The 20,999-nt window shown below is 43.5% G+C and overlaps 1 protein-coding gene across 1 annotated transcript; it reads right to left on the reverse strand.

Moving 5' to 3' along the window:
• Positions 1-902: 902 nt before the first annotated feature.
• On the reverse strand, positions 903-18,672 carry LOC142432361 (uncharacterized). The gene is given in 5 exon segments (XM_075537511.1): positions 903-5,333; positions 5,336-6,424; positions 11,870-11,962; positions 12,477-12,603; positions 17,842-18,672. Coding segments are annotated over 5 exon segments (2,034 nt in total). The 5' UTR covers positions 17,872-18,672; the 3' UTR covers positions 903-4,638.
• Positions 18,673-20,999: the final 2,327 nt, after the last annotated feature.

Raw genomic sequence — 20,999 nt, forward strand, 5'->3', positions numbered from 1 at the left:
ATGTCTCGCTGTCTAAGCCTCTCCAATGCCTTAGTTAAGGAAAGCCCCGTCCTATTGAAGCAAGTTTTACATCTGGTTTCATTTATACTTTTCAAGACTGCCCTTGTATCCACTCCAGTGCGGGAAACACAGCAATGCACAAAATCCTCAAGAATAGAATTAACAACAACAAATATTTGAGGGATGTTGGAGACCCTCCCTGGGAAGCTCTGCTCTGCAGATGTTTCTTCCACCAGGTTGGAGTTTTGCTAGACAGCATGACTGGGATGGCTCCCAACAGTGGAGGGAGGCCTTCACACTTGTCGGTTAGAGATGGGTCCCAATCACATTCTCATAATTAATATTGATCCCCACACTATCCTCCTATCATAGTGCTACTTTAAAGTGACCTCTTACAAGCACAGGGCTGATTGCTATCTTCCCAGTAGTTTATCTGTAGGAGCAGATATGTTGCTATTGCTCTCCCTGCTCAGGGGCAGTCACTCCCCTCTACCTGCCCCCAGCACTGCTGTTAGGTTACTTCTCCAATGAACTCAGGGACATCTAGGGTTAAGGTACAGCCCACTTTGTTACTGTGTGGTTACCTGTAATTAATTGCCTGAGATTATATAAATTGGTGTAAGAATACATTCTCTCTCCTGGACCTGGTTCCTGATACCATAGAGGTGAGCATCCCAAAACTTGTGTCTGCCTTTCAATTTCTTCCCTTCAATTACACAACTGTCCCTTAGGACTCATTCAGATGAGGACTGGATCCCACAGATGCTACTTTAAAGATGCCTGTTATAAGCACATGGCCTCTCACCATGCACCAAAGGCTACCTATCTCTAAGAACAAATGTGTCCTATTGTCCCCCCCCCCCCGTCCCCACCCCCCACCCCCCGCTCAAAGGGTACAGGTCTTGGGTTACTCCCTCAAAGAGATTAGGGACATTTTAGATTAAGACACTGTCCACCAAAAAAACAAAACACCGTCCACCTTGTTATGTATGTGATTGACAGGCCCTGCATGCACTAAGACTATATAAACTTGTTGGAGAATACATTCGCTCTCTGTCTCTTATTTCTGACTTGTCTGTCTCCTTATGTTACCTCAATTTCACAGTTGCTTATTGGACCCTTTGGTCGTGACGCTGAACCTCACATCCAGAGACTAGTCTATCCTGACAACATGTCCTAAGGGTGTAAGATGAAATTTTGCCATCCTTACCTCTAAGGAGCACTCTGGTCCCATGTCTGACAAAACAGATTGTGCTATCCTTTTAGAAGTCCATGGCACTTTCAATATTCTTCTCCAGCACCACAATTCAAATGCGTCGACTCTTCTTCAGCCTTGTTTATTCAATGTCCCACTTTCACATACATACGGAGTGATTGGAGATGCCATGGCCTGGCTCAGGCGCACCTTAGTCTTCAAAGTAGAATCCTTGCTTTGCAATATTCTACAGAGGTCTTGCGCAGATTTACCCAATGCGATGTGTCTTTTGATTTCTTGACTGCTGCGTCTACGGGTATTGATTGTGGATTCAAGCAAGAGGAGATCCTTAACAACTTCAACCTTTTCTCCAAGGTTAGGGACTTAATTAAGTGTATTTGACCTTTGTCATTTTCCTGGCATTGATAATTCAATGTGATTGTATACGTAAGATGTTTTCACTAAAGTTGATGTAGGCTTAACATTATTTCAAATTAAACATTTTATTAAGATTCTGAAAGCCGTTTTTGAAAATCCTTAGGTCATATTATATATTTTAGGAAGTATTTCTAAATGTCATTACATTTATAAATGTAACCTATTGTTTCCCCTTCAAATATTCCACATGCTAAACTTAAAAATGAATCTAGACAACGGCTAGAAAAGCTAAAAGGTGGTCAGTGGTGAAGCGAACTTTCTTCTATCCACTAAATGACCAGGTAGGGTTATACGAATAAGGCACATGTAACACTAATAGAGGGGCTGTTCCTTATAGTTGCCTCTTCCCTGGCTAAGCAGCCCCGTGCTGAGCTGCTAACTGCAAGGTCAGCATTTCAAAACCACCAGCCCAGCTGAGGGGAGAAAGACATGGCTTAACTCCTATCGCTATAATCTTGGCAACCCGTAGAGACAGTTCCCCTGTGTCCCGTGGGGTCACTGAGTCACAATCTGTGGGAAACAGAGGACAGGAGGAGAGTGTGTGTGGGTGAATCCCTTATTCTCATATCTTGAGGAGCCTGGCAGGCTGGGTTTCTGGGGTGGAGTGAGGCCTTCACCTTGTGAACTAGAGACAGTCCCAATCAAATTCTCATAATGAATACTGTTCCCCACTGTATCCTCCCATAAGTGTGCTGCCTTAAAGTTACCTCTTACAAGCACACGGCTAATTTCTATCTAGCTGGCAGCTGTAACTATAGGAGCAGACCTACTATTGCCCTCTAGACTCTGAAGACAACCACTCCCCCTTACCAGTCCCCAGCATGTGTTAGGTTAGTCCTCCAATAAACTCAGGGACATTTTAGGGTTAAGGTACAGCCCACTCTGTTATGTATATGGTTACCTGTAATTAAGGGGCCGTGCACAACCCGAGTATATATATGTAAACCTCTGTTGGAGATATAATCTCTCTCCAAGGACTTGGCTCCTGAAGTCATGGCAGCAGAGGTGAAACCTTACATATTTCTCTGATGTCTCTTTAATTGCCCTTCAGTTACATAATCACCCCTTGCACCCATTTGGTTGTGGGGGCTGCCACCCCACAAGGATCTACTAGATGGAAGTGAGATTTTTTTGGAAAAATTTCCCTGTCAGGATGATCCATCTCAGAGCAGGAACAAATAACTCCAAGGTCATCAAGGAAGAACCACCTGCAAATCTCATTTGAAGTCCTTGTCTGAAGTGGTGGAGGCCATACCATGGTGAGACCAGGGGTGGAGGCAAGACCAGGAGACAGAACAGAAGAGCAACACTGAGATGGAGACTTGGAAGCAGAAGAGCAGGCTGAATTCCTGGCTCATAGAGGCATAGCCTAAGAGACCAGTGTGGGATTCAGAAAGATTTCTCCCAAGCTGTCTCCCCCAAATATGTGCAAACCCAAGACACTGCATATTACACATGGTAAATGACTGTACACTAGGAGGTCAACGAAAGTATGTCAGAGATTATTCTTCCTAGAGCAACCAGACTGTACTTTGATGTGCTGTTAAAATTTCCACCTTGACAGAATCAACACATTTTTTCCTGTGTGCATTCTCTTATTGTCCCCGAGATATGTTAAGTGCAAGAATATGGGATACAGAAAGGTTTTCCCCCAGCTTGTCCCACCATATTCAATGTCTTACACTTGGAGGTCAGCTGCTTAGAGGTTATCTCCCTGAGGGTATCAGTCATCTAGAGCAGTCAGACCCTATCTATAATCTGTTCCACCCTAGGTAGGGCCCACTGCCTGCTAAGGATAGTGGATCATTTCCCTGAAAGAGAGCTCAGAGTCAAGGCCTAGCCAACTCAAGAAGGACCAAGGATAGGCTGCCATCTTGAACCTAGGGTTCACCCATTTTTTCATGTGTACCCCTCGTGCCTCCCATTCCTATTGCATGTACACCCCTAGCTCATCCCTCTATTGCATATATACCTATTGCATAGCCCCTTCCTGTTATATCCGTGGTTACCTATAATCAGGAGGGCTTGCACATCCTATATATGTGTGTGTGTGTGTGTGTGTGTGTGTGTGTGTGTATACTGTGATTACAAATATATTCTCGCTCTCTGGGCGGACCTGGCTGCTGAGATCATGGCTGTCCCAGAGGTGACCACATGCATGCTTTATCTTGTCTGGTGTCTTTTTAATTTTATCCCTCAATTACACAACCGCCCCTTGGACCTGTTCATTTGTGGGTGCTGGTACCCCACCGGTCGTCTCAAAATTGCTGCATCTCTATGTCTCTCCTGTACAGGTTTTCTATGTACAATGAGAACTGACTTTGTGCTGAAAGCCATCTCACATGATTGCTCTTCTATGTGAACTCTCTGATGGGTAATGAGACCACATTTGTAGAAATAGGATTTTCCACACATTACAGATGTGGAGTATCCTCTTCTCATGTTTGAGACAAATCTCAGGCTGCATTCATAAGATGCCTTAGTTTCCCAGTGTGGTTATAATAGAATGAGTGCAAGTGATTGGCTTTGAAGAACAGAGGTCTATTTTCCCACAGTTCTGGAGGCTAGAATCAGTTTCAGCTAGGTCAGTCTCATTTGTGAGACTTTTTCCTAATTTCTGATATTTGCCAATGATCCTTGGTATTACTGCCCATAGAGAAGTCTCATATTTTGTCTTCCCCTACATATGTGTGTATGTCCCTGGATGGATTTTGGTTTTCTTATAACTTATGTCATTAGTTTTAAGATCCACCTTACACTTGTATGACCTTATGTAACTGAACACATTGATTGCATTGTGAAATGGTGATTACCTTACAATAAAACATGGGAGGTTATTTGCTCTATCCAAGGCTAATAAATATAATCATAGGTCATCATGGGTCACTGTGAATCTGAATCAACTCAATGGCAATAGGTTTTGTTTGGGTGGTTTGTTTTGTAACTACTTGAAGCAGTTTCACAAAAAACCTGTGAAACAGCCTAGCCATTCATGATGTTAACTATCACAAAGGATTTCTCCTTAAAATAATTTCACTTATATATAAGGAGAGTGCATTTTGTTTTGAAGCCTTTTCAAGTTGATCGTATATATATGATTTCTGTACAACATGAGTTTGCTGATGTATAATGAGCGTGCGCTTTATGGTGAAACTCTTTCCACATTCACTACATAAGTAAGATTTTCCCCCTGTATGAGATCGCTGGTGATCAACAAGATTACTCTTCCTAGCAAAACCTTTTCCACATTCGTTACATACATAGGGTTTCTCTCCAGTATGAGTTCGCTGATATGCAATGAGCACACTTTTCCCACTGAAAGCTTTCCCACACACATTGTACACATAGGGCTTCTCACCAGTATGAGTGCGCCGATGTACATTGAGATGGCTCCTTTCGGTGAAGCCTTTTCCACATTCATTGCATTTATAGGGCTTCTCTCCTGTATGAGTTTGTTGATGTCCAATTAGTCGGATCTTTGCAGAGAAGCCTTTTCCACATTCACTGCATAAATAAGGTTTCTCACCTGTGTGAGTTCTCTGATGTTCAATGAGACGGCTCTTCACAGTAAATCCTTTTCCACAATCATTGCACACGTAGGGTTTCTCTGCAGTATGAATACGCTGATGTATGCTGAGATCAATCTTCATGGTGAAGGCTTTTCCACATTCACTGCATGCATAAGGTTTCTCTCCTGTGTTCGCTGATGCCTGATAAGAGGGTTCTTCAGTGGGAAACCTTTTCCACACTCAGTGCATACATAGGGTTTCTCTCCTGTATGAGATCGTTGATGTCTTATGAGACAGTGCTTCATGGAAAATCCTTTTCCACATTCACTGCATGTATAGGATTTCTCTTCTGTATGAGTTTGCTGATGTGTGACAAGACTACTTTTCATTGTGAATCGTTTCCCACATTCATTGCATATAAAGGGTTTCTCTCCAGTGTGAGTTAGATGTGCAAGAAGACGCCTCTTCTCCATGTAGCCTTTTCCACACTCTCTGCATATAAAGGGCTTCTCTCCTTTATGAGTTTTCTGGTGAGTAGTAAGACTGGATTTTGTACAGAAGGTTTTCCCACACAGAGTGCACCCATGAGGTTTCTCTCCTGTATGAGTTCGCTGATGATAACCGAGCAAACACTTTTTGCTGAAGGCTCTCCCACATTCATTGCATATATATGGTTTCTCTACCATATGGGTCTTCTGATGCATATTGAGTTGTGATTTCTTAAGGAAGGTTTTGTCACATTCAGTACACTCATAATGTTTCAGTCCTGCATGAGTTCTCTGATGTTCAATCAGCCTGTACCTTCTGGCGAATGCTTTCTCACACATACTACATCCATAAGGTTTCTCCCCTGTATGAATCATTTGATGATCAAGGAACTGAGACTTCTTGATGAAAGTTTTGCCACATTCATTGCATTCATGAGTATTCGCTATTTTGGCAGTTCTCTGACAGTTAACAATCTGGGACTTGTTACTAAAGGATTTTGCACTATCAGTATAAAGTTGCTCCTGCTTATCTTGGAGAAAGGGTTGTTGTCCAGCTCCATTCAACTCAGTCAACTTTTCCAGGTCACAGCCTCTGTTCTAATTCTCTAAACTTAAACTTGATTTTAAAGTTTCTCTATGCAAGTCAAACGTACGATGGTGCTTTAATGGGAAATTACATTTTCTATGATTAAAAATATTTCCAAATGAATTATATTCATGGCATTGTTCCAGACACTCCCGAATTTTTTGCGTTTGCAATTGATGCAGGAGGTGATCATCAATTTTCCCATTTTCTACAAAAGAAGAGGATAATGAATTACTTCATAATCTCAGTTTGGAATAAATATTTTAAAAATACCTTGGTGTTGGCAGGCGTTTAAGCAACAAGCCTATGATATGAGTATAAAAGAAACTCATGTATCCATGTTCTTCATAACATGAACACCACAGAGTAAAAGCCATAGATGTACAAACATGGATACATTGTAAATAGGCCTTAACAAGGTCACTCTTAGCAGTGAAACAAAGAATTTGAAGAGCACAAAACAACGGAAATTGAAGGAATGTTAGGACAGTGATTGTTCTAAAATAATGCTGCATATATCTATTCCACAAATAGTTATTGAATAGCTATCACATATGAAGGATTATGTTCATGTTTGGAAAGAAAGCATAGTCCTTGCTTTTCACTACACTTTAATTTTGGTCAGCAGAATGTGAATAAACAAAGAAAGATAGACATTTACAGACTGTGAAATGTGGATAATGGAAATGTGAGGTGTAGTATTTTCCACTCTACTTTGTTCATTATAAATACATTCCAACATTGACTTTCTTCTTTTTAAAAAAAAATCATTTTAATAGGGGCTCCTTCAACTCATCACCATACATACATACATCCTGTCAAGCACATTTGTACATTTGTTGCCATCATCATTCTCAAAATATTTGCTTTCTACTTGAGCCCTTGGTATTAGCTCCTCAATTTTTCCCCTCCCAACACTGACTTTCATGTGGTCAAATTCAGGCCAATTTTTCAAAAGTCTCCTTCAGGGCTTTGCCCATTTTCAATTTCATACTTGCATTTTATTTGCTTCATCGCTTCCTTATTCAAAACCACACTGCATCTCTGACTCATCATAATATTATTCTCCACAATGTCTGTGACAGTGTAATTTCTATGTCCTGTAAACGATAAATTAACCTCCTTGTTTATTGCTCATTTTCAGTTACTTTCACAGTCTTGAATCAGAGCAAAAGTACCTTATGAGAAAAGGTAAACATTCTAAATATTATACAAAAAAACACACACAAAAAAAAACAAAGATTTCCGGGGGGTGGGGTGGGGGGAGAGGACCTGATGCAAAGGGCTTAAGTGGAGAGCAAATGCTTTGAGAATGATTGGGGCAGGGAATGTGCGGATGTGCTTTATACAATTGATGTATGGATTGTGAGAAGAGTTGTATGAGCCCCTAATAAAATGTAAAAAAAGAAAAGAAAAGAAAGAAAATGATGAGGGCAAAGAATGTACAGATGTGCTTTATACAATTGATCTATGTATATGTATGGATTGTGATAAGAGTTGTATGAGCCCCTAATAAAATGTTTTAAAAAAACAAACAAAGATTTCTCATTCTGGACTACAAACATCTTGACTCCTAGAATATTTCCTTATTTCTTGGTAAATTAAGATTCCTCAGAGACTTATCCGGGCAATGACTCATCAAACTAAAGAGTCCCAGGAGCACCCTTTTGAAAGCTATGTAACACATAATGAAATTAGTTCTTTTATGAGCCTTTTGCCTTGGTTCTTTAGAAAAAGCTTGAGAGGTTTTCCCTCTCAGTACTGAGGAGTTACCTTTGCCCTAGTTATCAACTGCAGAAGGCTTGCACATCTCTTGAGTAAACTGTAAACAACTGGCTGTCTAATACTTTTTGTTCGGCCCTGCTTTGAGGTCTTCTCTGCACCTTGCAGAGATTGGCCAATAGACTCTGCAAATGAAGTGTCTGTAGCCCACCAAGAGTGGATTGCTCACTTGTTGGTCCCCAGTGGGAGGCGCCATGCCTTGAAATTGGCCAAAAGAAACTGACTGTGAGATACAAAAGATTTCTCCCAAGTTGTTTCACCCAAATATATGCCAATCCAAGACGCTGCTTGCTACGCATGGTAAATGACTATACACTAGGATCTCAAGGAAAGGTCAGAGGTTATTCTCCTTAAGGGTATCAGCCATCTAGAGCAACTAGACTGTATAGTCTGACTCACCCTAAGTAGGGCCCACTCCTTTCTGATATTGTTCCCTTGAAGGAGTGCCCAAAGGCAAGCCGGGACCACTCCAGGGTGACTAAGGTTAGACCACTATGTTGAGTCTAGAGTCCACCCATCTTGCCACATATGTACCCCTATTCCCTCCCTTTACTATTGCATGCACACCCCTAGGTCATCCCCCTCCTATTGCTTGTATTGCCTATGTTACAACCCCTGCCTTGATGTAGATTGTTATCTGTAATCAGGGGGCATGCATGCGCCTAAAGAGACATAAGCTTTGGTTAGAAATAAAACCTCATGAGAGCTCTCTCCTGCCATCTCATCTCCCAGCTCCACGTGGACCACCAAGAGGAGCTGAGGTGAGCATGCGACCATGAACTGTGTCTGACTCTTTATGTTACTCTCTCTCCTCTTCTCTATGACTTTGCTATACCTGTACAGCTGCGCCTGCAGGATCCCACGATTAGTTGTGGGGGGCTGGTTTCCCCAGACAATCGACCACAGAGGTTTTTGCAACAGAAAGGAGATAAGCAGAGGGAAGCAGGGAAGGAAATTGGAGAACAGGGAGAAGAGGGAAGGAACTTCCAAAAAGGGCTGCTAACACAGGTGAGGGTTTTAATACTAGAAGATGTGACAGGCAAGGAGGGACTCATAAAGAGCCTGCTCTGAGAGGTCCAGTGAGCCTGTCCTACAGTAGAAAGAAGCTAAAAGAGCTATCCCGAACTGAAGACAGGAGACTTTCTCTAGGCTTCTCGAACCAGAGTTAAGCCTGTTCCTTAATAAACAAAAACAAACTCACGACCATCAAGTAGAGGCCAACTCAGTGACCCTATAGAACAGGGAAGACTGTCCGTGTGAGTGTCTGAGACTGCTACTTTTGATGGGAGTAGAAAGCCACATCTTTCTCCCCTGGAGCAGCTGGTGGTTTCAAACTGCTGACCTTGTAGATCGAAGTCCAACTCCTAAGGACTGTGCCACCAGGGCTGCTTGATAAGCTACTGTAAAAATAGTGTGATGGTGGGGCAGGCATCAGATCTCCTCTAACTTCACAAGCCAGGAGGAGCATCAAAACCAATATCCCAGGCTGATTCCTGTAAAGGTAGGTTAGGCATGCTCCCACCCGGCAACCTTTGAACCACTTCTGACACTAAGCTTCCTTCTCACAGTCTTTATTTCTCTGCAGGGTGTGATAATTCAATGGGATGGCCACACAGAACTCACCATGCTAACAGTTGTGGGGCTTATTAGAGAAGTCACAAGTTACAATTTAGTTTCAGAAACACTCAAGGGGTATTCTTTGCTCAGGACAGCTTCTTCTCGGTCAAGCCCAAGGGCATCTTGCTGGCCCTCAGCTCCCAGACCTGGTCCCTGCCTGGCTCAGGAAAATTTTACAGAGCTCTCTCAGCTCTGCTGATAAGGGCCCAGGGGGAGCACACTTTGCCAGTAAGCCTCAGTCAGAAGATGTTCAGCTTTGGGTCCCTGGGTTGGCAAATCTGGCTGCACCAAGTGACCCAAAGCAGCTTCCTCTGCTAGCGAGCCCAATGCCCAAAGATGCTCAGCAATCTTGCATCATAAGCCAGGAAATCAACTGCCCCATCTCCTGCCACCATTCATCTGCCTCTTCTTGATGTTTCTCACCATCTCTGGTCTTACAACTCTCTCTCTCTGTCTCCTTGGTCTAAAAAGTTTTCATAACAAGGATTCCGGGTTCAAAAGACACGCCTGCTCCTGTCTCTTCTTCTTGATTGTTGTGAGACCCTCCTTTCTACTTGGCATGACTCAGAAGAGGCTGCCTTAATCAAAGAATTGCATTCTTAGTTGTTTCTGAACCTGACTTTTAACCTGTTAATTCCCTTGCGAACTCCATCATCTGTGGTTTGGTCTATAATTTCTGTGACCTTTACACAAACTTACACCACCCAGCAGAGAAACAGAAACTGCCGCGAGAAGGAGAGCGGGTGCCAGAATGGGTAAAAGGCTGAAGAACGGAGGCATGTCTGACCTCTGCCGCAGAGGAACTGGCCTTGAGTTGCTGCTTCACCCTTCTAAATGTACATGAGGTCAGTCAGATGCCTTCACCATGCTATTTTCACAAAACATTAAAAAAAAAAAAAAAGCACCAAGTTGTCAGAATGAAATCCTGTAATTAAATCAGGAACTATGTGTCAAAGCATCGTAAGAGTCTAAATTATCCCGGGGAACAGCCTCCAAGGTAGGTTTGGATTTTTAAATGGTCTATCAGTACAGTAGTGGTTCAGAAAGGGGTAGGAGTCAGAAGACAATGAAGAAGTCAACGTCCTTTCTTTGAAAGTAAGAATGCCACAGCAAGAGAGATGGAAGCAATTGACAGAGACACTAAATATGACAATAAGCAAAGAAAAGAAAGTTTGGAGATTCTAGAAGGTAGAAGCAGACGTAAACAAACAATAAATCCAGGGTAAGTATGGGAAACGGAAAGGATATTCCCCAGGTTGTCCCCCCATATTATAGGCCAAACCCAAGGTGCTGCTTGCCAACACATGGTCAATAACTATACACATGGAGGTCAACTGCTTAAAGCTTCTAAAGGTTATCTGTCTGAGGGTTATCAGCCACCTAGAGCAATCAGACCTTATAATCTGTCCCACACTAAGTTGGGCCCACTCACTGCTAAGGATAGTAGATTATTCCCCTATAGGAGAACCCAGAGACAAGGTCAAGCCAACTCAGGGAGGACCATGGTTAGTCTGTCATCTTGACTCTAGAGTCTGCCCATCTTGTCACATGTGCACCCCTAGTGCCTCCCCTTCTTATTGGGTGTACACCCCTAGCTTGTCCCCCTCCTGTTGCACATATGCCTATGGTACAGCCCCTTCCTGTTATGATGTAATTAGGGGGGCTTGCACGTCCCCTAAGTGTATATAAGCTGTGATTGGAAATACATTCTCGCTCTCGACACACCTCACTGCTGAGATCTTGGCTGTTGGGGAGGTGAGCAACCGCATGCTTTATCTTGTCTGATGCTTCTTTAATTTTACCCCTCAATGACACAATCACCCCTTGGACCTATTTGATTATGGAGGCTGGTACCCCACAGGTTAGATTTTAAAAAAAAGACATGGATCAGATTTCAGAAAAGAAAAGATGTGGTAGACTTTCCTGTAAACTTTTTAAAAGAAAACATCTTCTCCTACAGCAAGTTGTGTCAGTTGACATACCTTAGACCAGCAGTTCTCAACTTGTGGGTTGAGACCCCTTTAGGGGATCAAATGACCCTTCCACAGGGGTCGCCTCATTCATAACAGTAGCAAAATTACAGTGAAGTAGCAACAAAAATAATTTTGTGGTTGGGGGGTCACCACAACATGAGGAACTGTACTAAAGGGTCACAGCATTAGGAAGGTTGAGAACCACTGCCTGAGCCATCCAAAGCTGTGGTACCTTCTAGAAGGATTTCTTCAACCACCCACCTTGCTAGTTCCACCCTCACCTGAACACACTTGGAGGTAGATTTCATCTTCTAGTGTCCACAATACTCCTGGCTTCAACTCAGAGAGTACAGCTGATGTGCTAGCTTGATGCCCTGTTCATGGGATATCAGATAATTTACACATATTGAACCGAATGGTGGTACATCAAAAAGGGAAAAATTGTTACAGGTAGGGACTACAATTTTATGGAAAGTCCAGGTTTTTCTCTCAGAAGAGAGTATTTTATATATTTGTCTAGTGGAAGGGGATTAAGGGATCTGAAAAGCTAACACTCAAGAGCAGGGCTTAGTTTAGGTTGTAAATTTGCATTTCTACCCCAGAGATATGGAATCAGAACCTACAGTTTAACAAGATCCCCAGGTAATTCTAATATAATCAATGGATGAGAACCACTGCTCCACAAGTGGTTTCAGAACTGGTCCCTAACCAGTGGTACTAGCTTAGCCTGAGGATGTGCTAAAAATGCAAATTCCCAGCAGGGACCTGACAATGAACCCACCCATTCACAGTCCTGCAGAGCAGGGCAGGCACTTTCAGGAGTTAAGCAGTTTGGAAATAAAGAACACGGGCTGGGGACTCATTGAGGGATAGGGAAGTTGTCCTCACCCATGGACACCAGGTTGCTATAGTTCTCCAACATCACATCCCAGTACAGGTCCTTCTGAGCCAGGTCCAGTAGCTGCCACTCCTCCCAGGTAAACTCCACAGTCACATCCTTCAATGTCAGTGATTCCTGTAAAAAGAGTCCAGTTTAATGAAAGTAATTAATGTTTTTTCCATGATTTGGAAGGACGGTAAAGAAACTGCTCTTTTTTGTTTTTTTAACCATATAGGAAATTTAGTTGTTGGTTGTTTTTTTTAACCCCCTTACTCCACTGTAATAGTATTTTTAAAAATCATGTTATTGGGGTATAATAGCACAGGAAAATGTACACAGAAGGGTTCAGAACGTTTGTGAGAAAATCCCATTATCTTTCAACTCAATTTTTCCATGAAATTTTTAAGCTCTTTTTGCTAATACTAAATTTAATGTGAGTTGCAAGCAAATGAATAATACAAATTCCTATATTGACCATGTGCTTTCAGAAATAATATGAGAATTGCCAATGAACACCATGAATATCTTTTTAAAAAAAAAACCTGGAAATTTTAAAATAAATATCGGATCTTCTGCAATATTACTATATTAAAAATAAAAAATAAATGAAAAAAGTCTTATTGGTATATAATTCATGACCTAATCAATTCAATAGTTCAATCAAGCATCACCACAATCAGTTTTGGAATATTTTCTTCATTCTTGTACTCATCATAATTACATCCCCGTTTCCTCTCCACCATAAGCCAAGGAAACATTAATCCAGTTATTGTATCAATAGAGATTGTAACTCTTATTGTTTTTAATCATTTTGTTGGGGGCTCGTACAATTCTTATCACAATCCATACATAAATCCATTGTGTCGAGCACATTTGTTGCCATCATCATTTTCAAAACATTTTCTTTCTACTTGAGCCCTTGATATCAGTTCCGTGAGACAGTAACTCTTTATTGGAGTAGAAACCCTTGTCTTTCTCCTGAGGAGTGGCTGGTGGTTTTAAACTGCTGACTTTAAGGTTTAACAGCACAATTTGTAACATTACCAGTGGTTCTCAACCTTCCTAATGCCGTGACTCTCTCATATAGTTCCTCATGTTGTGGTGACCCCTAACCATAAAATTATTTTCTTTGCTACTTCATAACTAATTTTGCTACCGTTATGAACTGAGCAATCCCTATGAAAGGGTCATTCAACACTCCCACCCCAAGGGGTCACGACCCACAGGTTGAGAACCACTGCATCCGGCAACCAGGCCATCCACAGAATGAAAGAATGATGGAGCTGGGCTTTGTCCACAAGATGACATTAGAAGATCAAATACCAAGAAATGGGGAACGGATATCAGGGGCTCAAGTGGGAAGAGAATGCATTGAAAATGATGATGGCGGCAAATGTGCAAATGTGCTTGACACACTGGATGAGTGTATGGATTGTATTAAGAGATGTAAGAGCCCTCCAATAAAAGTATTAAGAAAAATAAAAATTCAAAAAAGAAGATAAAGTCTACTGACTATTTGGATGCAGGTTTTTCTTTTAGATTATTTCGTTGCTGCTGTTGACAATACACACAGCAAACTTGAAACCAATTCAATAGTTTCTGCACACGCAGTGTACTGGAGCTGTCCAACTATTCTCACCCACTTTTGTGGAGTTGTTCCTTCTTGTGAACAGTGTACTGCTGCCTAGGTTGTTTAATCTAATTTGTTGACCACAAAAACTATCTTCCTGCTCCTACCTTGCCCCTGATTTAGAAGTTAGAATTTCCACTTTGGTTTTTTCCCCTAGAACCTGCTCATCACAATCTCTTCTTTTCCCCCTTCTGGCACTGCTTTCTCGACGGCTTTACAAATCCATCCTTCCGTGACGTGCAAGGTCCCCGTGAACTGGAGCCACAGTGAAAGCAACTAAAAAGAACTACTGCGGATCTATCAAGGATGTAAGCAAGCCAATAGTCACCTGGGCTTGCATCGTTCCCTCCTGAATTTGGGAAATGGTTGCTACTGCCATGTGTTGTCCTTGTTACTCTGGACTAGTGATGAGTTTCTGTTCAGAAATTTTATCTTCTGTCAAAACTCTTAGGAGAAATGATGATTTCCCAAGTACTGAAATCTCCTCCTCCCTTCTTCACCTCATTCCCCTTGTTTGGAGACAGACAGGCCCTGCGGGATACAGAAAGATTTCTCCCAAGTTGTCTCCCCCAAATATATGCCAAACCAAAGACGCTGCTTGATATACATAGTAAATGACTGTACACTAGGAGGTCAAGGAAAATAGGTCAGAGATTATTCTCCTTAAGGGTATCAGCCATCTAGAGCAACCAGACTGTATAGTCTCACTAACCCCAAGTAGGGCCCGCTACCTTCTGATATCGTTCCCTTGAAGGAGTGCCCAAAGGCAAGCCCGGGACCACCCCAGGATGACTAAGGTTAGACCACTATGTTGTGTCTAGGGTTCACCCATCTTGCCACATATGTACCCCCATTCCCTCTGTACTACTGCATGTACGTCCCTAGGTCATCCCCCTCCTATTGTTTGTATTGCCTATGTTATTACAACCCCTTCCTATGATGTAGGTCGTTATCTGTAATCAGGGGGCTTGCATGCCCCCAAAGATTTCTAAGCTGTGCTTAGAAATAAAACCTCAGGAGAGCTCTCTCCTGCCTTCTTGTCTGTCACTTCCACATGCACCACCAAGAGGAGCTGAGGTGAGCATGCTACCATGAAATGTGTCTGACATCTTTATTTTACCCACTCTCTTCCATTTCTCTATGACTTTACTATAATCTTTATATATCTTAACCACACAATTGTGCCTACTGAACCCGTGATTAGTTGTGGGGGGCTGGCTAACCCCACGAGGCCTTAAGGAATGAAGGGGAAAAAATGGACTCTGAGTGTCCATTATTCCCCCCCCTGGACCCAGATAGTCCCAGAGTTGCTGTGGAAACACCTTACACTGACCCACCAAAACATAGCTGTAAGTTCTATCAGTTAGTGCTCAATTTCAAGAAAGGGAATTTTTACATTTCTCACGCCTCACAAGCAGACCATGTATTTTAAATTACACATAGATCACAGTGTTCTACCTTTGAAGTGATATTTCCACATCATTTTCATAAAAATCATGTTCCACATCATTTCTGTAAGTTCATAGCTCTTCAAAATTTTCATTACACTACAATCATTTTTAAAAGCAAGAAAGACAAAACTGGAGAAACAGAAGGAGGAATAGAAGAAGAGAGTAAGAAAACACACTATTTAAAACAAATATCACAAGACACAGAAGCCTAAGTAAGGTCAGAAATTTACTTTAAATATGGCCTTAAACCTAATCTTCAACATAATTCAAGCCTTAAGGACAATAGTCCCCTCAGAGCAGCCAATTCAGAGAAGACCATATCGCCAGCCTCACTATGAGACACACATCCCTCACTGATCCATAGCTCTACAGGGGACAACACTGGAGACACAGTGTGGGAACTGCAACCGATCAGATCCCACCACATTGAGGCAAAACACTAGGGGGCATGCAACAGAACAGCAAGGGGAACAGAGCAACGAAGTCCCCAGGGAATAGCAAAAATAGACTTTGGGGCCAGGGCTTGGCACCCCATCAGACTCGACTGGAAAACACTCCTAAAAGCCAACAAAGAGTCCTTGAACTACAGGCTTTTTTGTTGTTGTTTTGTCATTGGCGTTTTTGTTGTTGTTGTTGTTTTCTTTTGTTGCTTGGTTTTGCTCTGTCTTGTGTTTGTGCATGTTATTATCTCCGCAGGTCTGTCTCAATAAGACAGGCTGGATGAACAATCTGGAGGAGAAAACAATGGACTGACAGTTCCGGGGGACATGGGAGAGGGGGCGGTGGGGGGAAAGGAAATGATGTTAATAAACCCAGGGACAAAGGAACAACAAGGGATCCAAATCGGTGGTGAGGAAGGTGTAGGAGGCCTGGTAGGGCGTGACCAAGGGTAATGTGACCGAGAGGAATTTCTGAAACCAAGGGTAATGTAACTGAGAGGAATTTCTGAAACCCTAATGAAGGCTGAGCATGATAGTGGGACAAGAGGAAAGTAAAAGGAAATAGAGGAAATAGCTAGGAGGCAAAGGGCATTTATAGAGGTCTAAATAAAGGCATGTACATATTTAAATATATTTATATATGAGGATGGGGAAATAGATCTATGTGCATATATTTATAGGTTTAGTATTAAGGTAGCAGATGGACATTGGGCCTCCACTCAAGTACTCCCTCAATGCACAACACTTTGTTCTATTAAACTGGCATTCCATGATGCTCACCTTCCCGACAAGGTCACTGAAGACAAATGGGTGTATAAGCAAATGTGGTAAAGAAAGCTGATGATGCCCAGTTATCAACAGAGATAGTGTCTGGGGTCTTAAAGGCTTGAAGGTAAACAAGCAGCCATCTAGCTAAGAAGCAACAAAACCCACATGGAAGCACACCAGCCTCTGTGATCACGAGCTGTCGAAGAGATCAGGTATCAGGCATCAAAGAACAAAAAATCATATCATTGTGAATGTGGAGGAGTGCAGAGTGGAGACCCAAGACCCATCTGTAAGCTACTGGACATCTCCTTACAGAAGGGTCTCCGGGAGGAGAGGAGCCAGTCAGGATGCAGTGTAGCAATGATGAAACATACAACTTTCCTCTAGTTCCTAAATGCTTCCTCCCCACCCCCCACTATCATGATCCCAATTCTACCTTACAAATCTGGCTAGACCAGAGGTTGTACACTGGTACAGATAGGAACTGGAAACATGGTGAATCCAGGGCAGATGATCCTTCAGGCCCAGTGGTGAGAATGGGTATAACTGGAGGGTGGAGGGAGGGTGGGATGGAAAGGGGAAATCGATTACAAGGATCTACATATAACCTCCTCCCTAGGGAACGGACAACAGAAAAGCGGATGAAAGGAGATATCGGACAGTGTAAGATATGACAAAACAATAATTTATAAATTATCAAGCGTTCATGAGGGAGGGGGAAATATGAGGTGGCTCCCACCTTTTAAGGGCTTTGGGTACTAAGGATTTGCGATTTATAACTGTATATTACACAAAAAGTGAGGGGGAAATTGAAAAAGAAAGAAAGTCTAACTCGATTTACAAAGTTTTTCCAAACGACGCATCACCAAATGTTTAACTATCTTCATATTTTGACCAGGGCTAACTTTGGGAAGTGGATTTAGGGCTGTACTGGTGTCGAAAAGGCACCGAAGAAACAGACACATTTCCAGGTTGTGCATTGAAGCAGAAAAGGCATTAGTTTTGTTGGCCCTGTTAGGTCGTGTGGCTATTAGTAAACATAAGGGAATTCGACCTACTCCTAGCCAGCCTCAGTGGTTCGTACCTGTGGGCCCGCGGTGGAAGCTGGCACCATTCGTCTTCTGATCAAACGTTCTCAAAAAAACGATTTTGAGGCGGGGAGGAAATGGTCCTCCTGAAGCCAGAAGGAAATGCTCGCGTCCCTCGTGTGCGTGCCAGCAGCAAAGGCAGCCGGGCCTCTACCGACTCAGGCCTCCACCCAGGCGACCCCCATTCCCAGGGCATCCCAAAATCCAGGCCAGGGGGCCGAGCACTCGGACCCCGAAAGCGTTCCTGCATCCTGCTCCCCGAACGCAACCAGAACCATCTCCCGCGTCGGTGGACAGCCCCTGTCTAGCAGCGAAAATCACCGCACCCAAAGACCCCCGAATCTGACAGCGAGGCCAGGCCCTAGATCAAGGCGTCCTCAAACTTTTTAAACAGGGGGCCAGTTCACGGTCCCTCAGACCCGTTGGGGGCCGGACTATAGTTAAAAAAAAAAATCAACAGATGCCTAGCACACTGGACATATCTTATTTTGAAGTAAAAAACCAAAACGGGGCGAAAACACCCAGCGGGCTGGATAAATGTCCTCGGCGGGCCGCATGTGGCCCGCGGGCCGTAGTCTGAGGACGCCTAAGGGGAACCTTGAGTCACTTAAGCAGAAGAACCCCCCAAGACGCAGGCCGGACACCCCCAGTCACACCCCTCTCGTCACGGATTTTTTTTTTTACTACGTCTGGCTTAACGCCCGGTGGTCACCCACAGACATCACCCAAGGGTGACAGACACGGTTCCCGAGACTCCCCCCAACCGCTGGACGGACTTTCTCCCCGCACCAGGAGGACCCACGCGCAACGAACGGTACTTCCGCGAAATTCACTCCGCGCTGGCTCCGCCCCCGAGCCAGGGGCCTACGGTGGCCCACGAGGGCCCGCAAGGTCAGACGGAGCGCGTTGAAAACGCGTTTTCCCTGGAGGCGCTGCGGCGGCCAGAGCCCAGGTTGCGCGCCTTGCGGGAAGCACTTGGCCGTGAACCCCAAGTTTAGCCGCCGGAGCCCGTGGGCTCCCGCAGCTACGGCGGATGCTTTGGAAATGCGACGCGACAGTTCTCGCCCGTCCTGGAAGGTCGCTGGTGCGTCGGGATGGACGCAAAGGCCTGACATTCCGTACAGAACTGTTCTTGCCACCAGGAGGCTGAGCCCCTGGCATTGACCCGTTTCCTTTTTTAATTTAAATTGTTCTAAAATTTTTTAATTAAAAAATTAATTTTATAGATTTATTTTATTAGTTGTGTTTTGATACATATAACATATCATTCTGTATTTTAGAGAACATCAAGTAGAATTGTACAATGGCACCGGACACTGCGGACTGTGGGACTTTGCCCAGGCGGGGTTTTTTTTCCACTCTAAATAAAGCCCGTTTGCTTTAAAAAAAAAAAAAATTGTACAATGGCTCCCACAATCCGTTTCCAACCATTCTTTTTCTACGTGGACTCCTTGACGTCATCTCCCTTTTACACACACCCCCCCATCATCCCGGTAGCCCCGTCCCCCTGAACTCCTTATTCTACTTGCTGCCCCTCTAGGTTCCTCAATGTTGGGTTTCATAGACCCGAAACATAGCTTTAACCTCCATTAATAGAACACCTCTGGGATACACTTGACTACAAACGAACAAAAAGCAAACAGAGCAATCAATACAAACCAAAAATTCGGAAACATTTGGACCCATTTTCTATTGTCTCAACCGTGGCTAAAACGGATAGTCGTTCAGAGGGTGGGGGTTGCATTAAAAAAGTAAATGATGTGGGGTGGAGTCAGCAAGCTGGAGAGAGGGCGGTGACATCTGTCCACTTTAGGCAAAGTTTAGGAAAACGGCCCGTGGATACACCGTGTGAAAGGAAAAGGTTTCCGACAGCAGAGGTTTCCATCCATCAAATAATGTCCCGGGAAGAGGAAGGTTAACCACCTTAGAAATACCCAGTCTGACTGGAGGGAGGGTCAAAAACGAGGAGCTGATGCCAGAGGCTTAGGTGGATAGCAAATGTTTTGAGAAAGATGAAGGCAATGAATGTACACATGGGCTTTACACAATTGATGTATGTATGGATTATGATAAGAGCTGTATGAGCCCCCAATAGAACTATTTAAAAAATAATTAAAAAAAAATCAAGTCTAGCGCAAATCTAAACCCCAAACCCCAAACCAACACTATCCAGGAGGTTCCAATTCATAGCAACCCTGTGGGACAGAGAGAAACTGCCTCAGGGCACATCCAAGTCCACAAGCTTTACCGAAACCGACTGTCACTTCTCCACCAAGGCCTTGCTGGTGGGTTCAAACCACTGAGCTTTCAGTTAGCAGCCCGGCACTTTAACCACTGTGCCACCAGAGCAGTTTCCACTGCTGGCAACACACTACTTTTAGTCCATATCCATGAGAGGTTGAAACTCTGCCTTACAGGATGTGGGAAACTGACATCCGGGGAGATAAGACAAGGTCTCGATTCCCTAACTTTCCACAGAGGGAATCTGGAAAGCTGGTATTCCAAGGTAAGAAAGCCTCCACTTTCCTAATCAGAGGTAAAGTCCAAGTACATGATCCTGCCTTAAATATCATTCACAGAGTCTCCTATGCCGCCTTAAAGTGAGCACATGGTTGATGCTATCTCCCTATAGAAGCAGATATCCTGTTTCTATCTCCTCCCACCATGTCACGTGTCACTCAGCCTCCCTCATATCTTCCCCTAATGCAGGTATTAGATTTCCTCACCTGTGAGCTCAGGGACCTTAATGTAGATACCACCTGCCTTCATAGAGACCCAATATAAGAGGATAGAACTTCTGTTGGGGATTTCTGAGACAGTAATTCTTCAAGGGAGTAGAGAGTCTCCTCTTTCTGCCCTGGCATAGCTGTGGATTTCAAACATCTGACCCTGTGGTTAGCAGCCCATCGCGGATGCTCTTGAATGCAAATATGAGGCACTTCTAGACCACCAAGAGGATTGGATAGCTTGCTAGTAATATAAATAATTACACAGCACCTGTGTGGAGCAGGGCCATGTGAGTAAAGTATATGGAGTGTGGGGAGCCACGGGGTGGAGGAAGTGGGGATGATCTCGCTCGGTATTGTCATCCCACCAAGTTTAACATGAACTGGGGAGGGGCTCTCACTGCCATCAAGGATTAGCCAAGAGTAGA

This window comes from Tenrec ecaudatus, chromosome 18, assembly GCF_050624435.1.
Source record: "Tenrec ecaudatus isolate mTenEca1 chromosome 18, mTenEca1.hap1, whole genome shotgun sequence".
In the NCBI taxonomy this organism is placed as follows: Eukaryota; Metazoa; Chordata; class Mammalia; order Afrosoricida; family Tenrecidae; genus Tenrec; species Tenrec ecaudatus.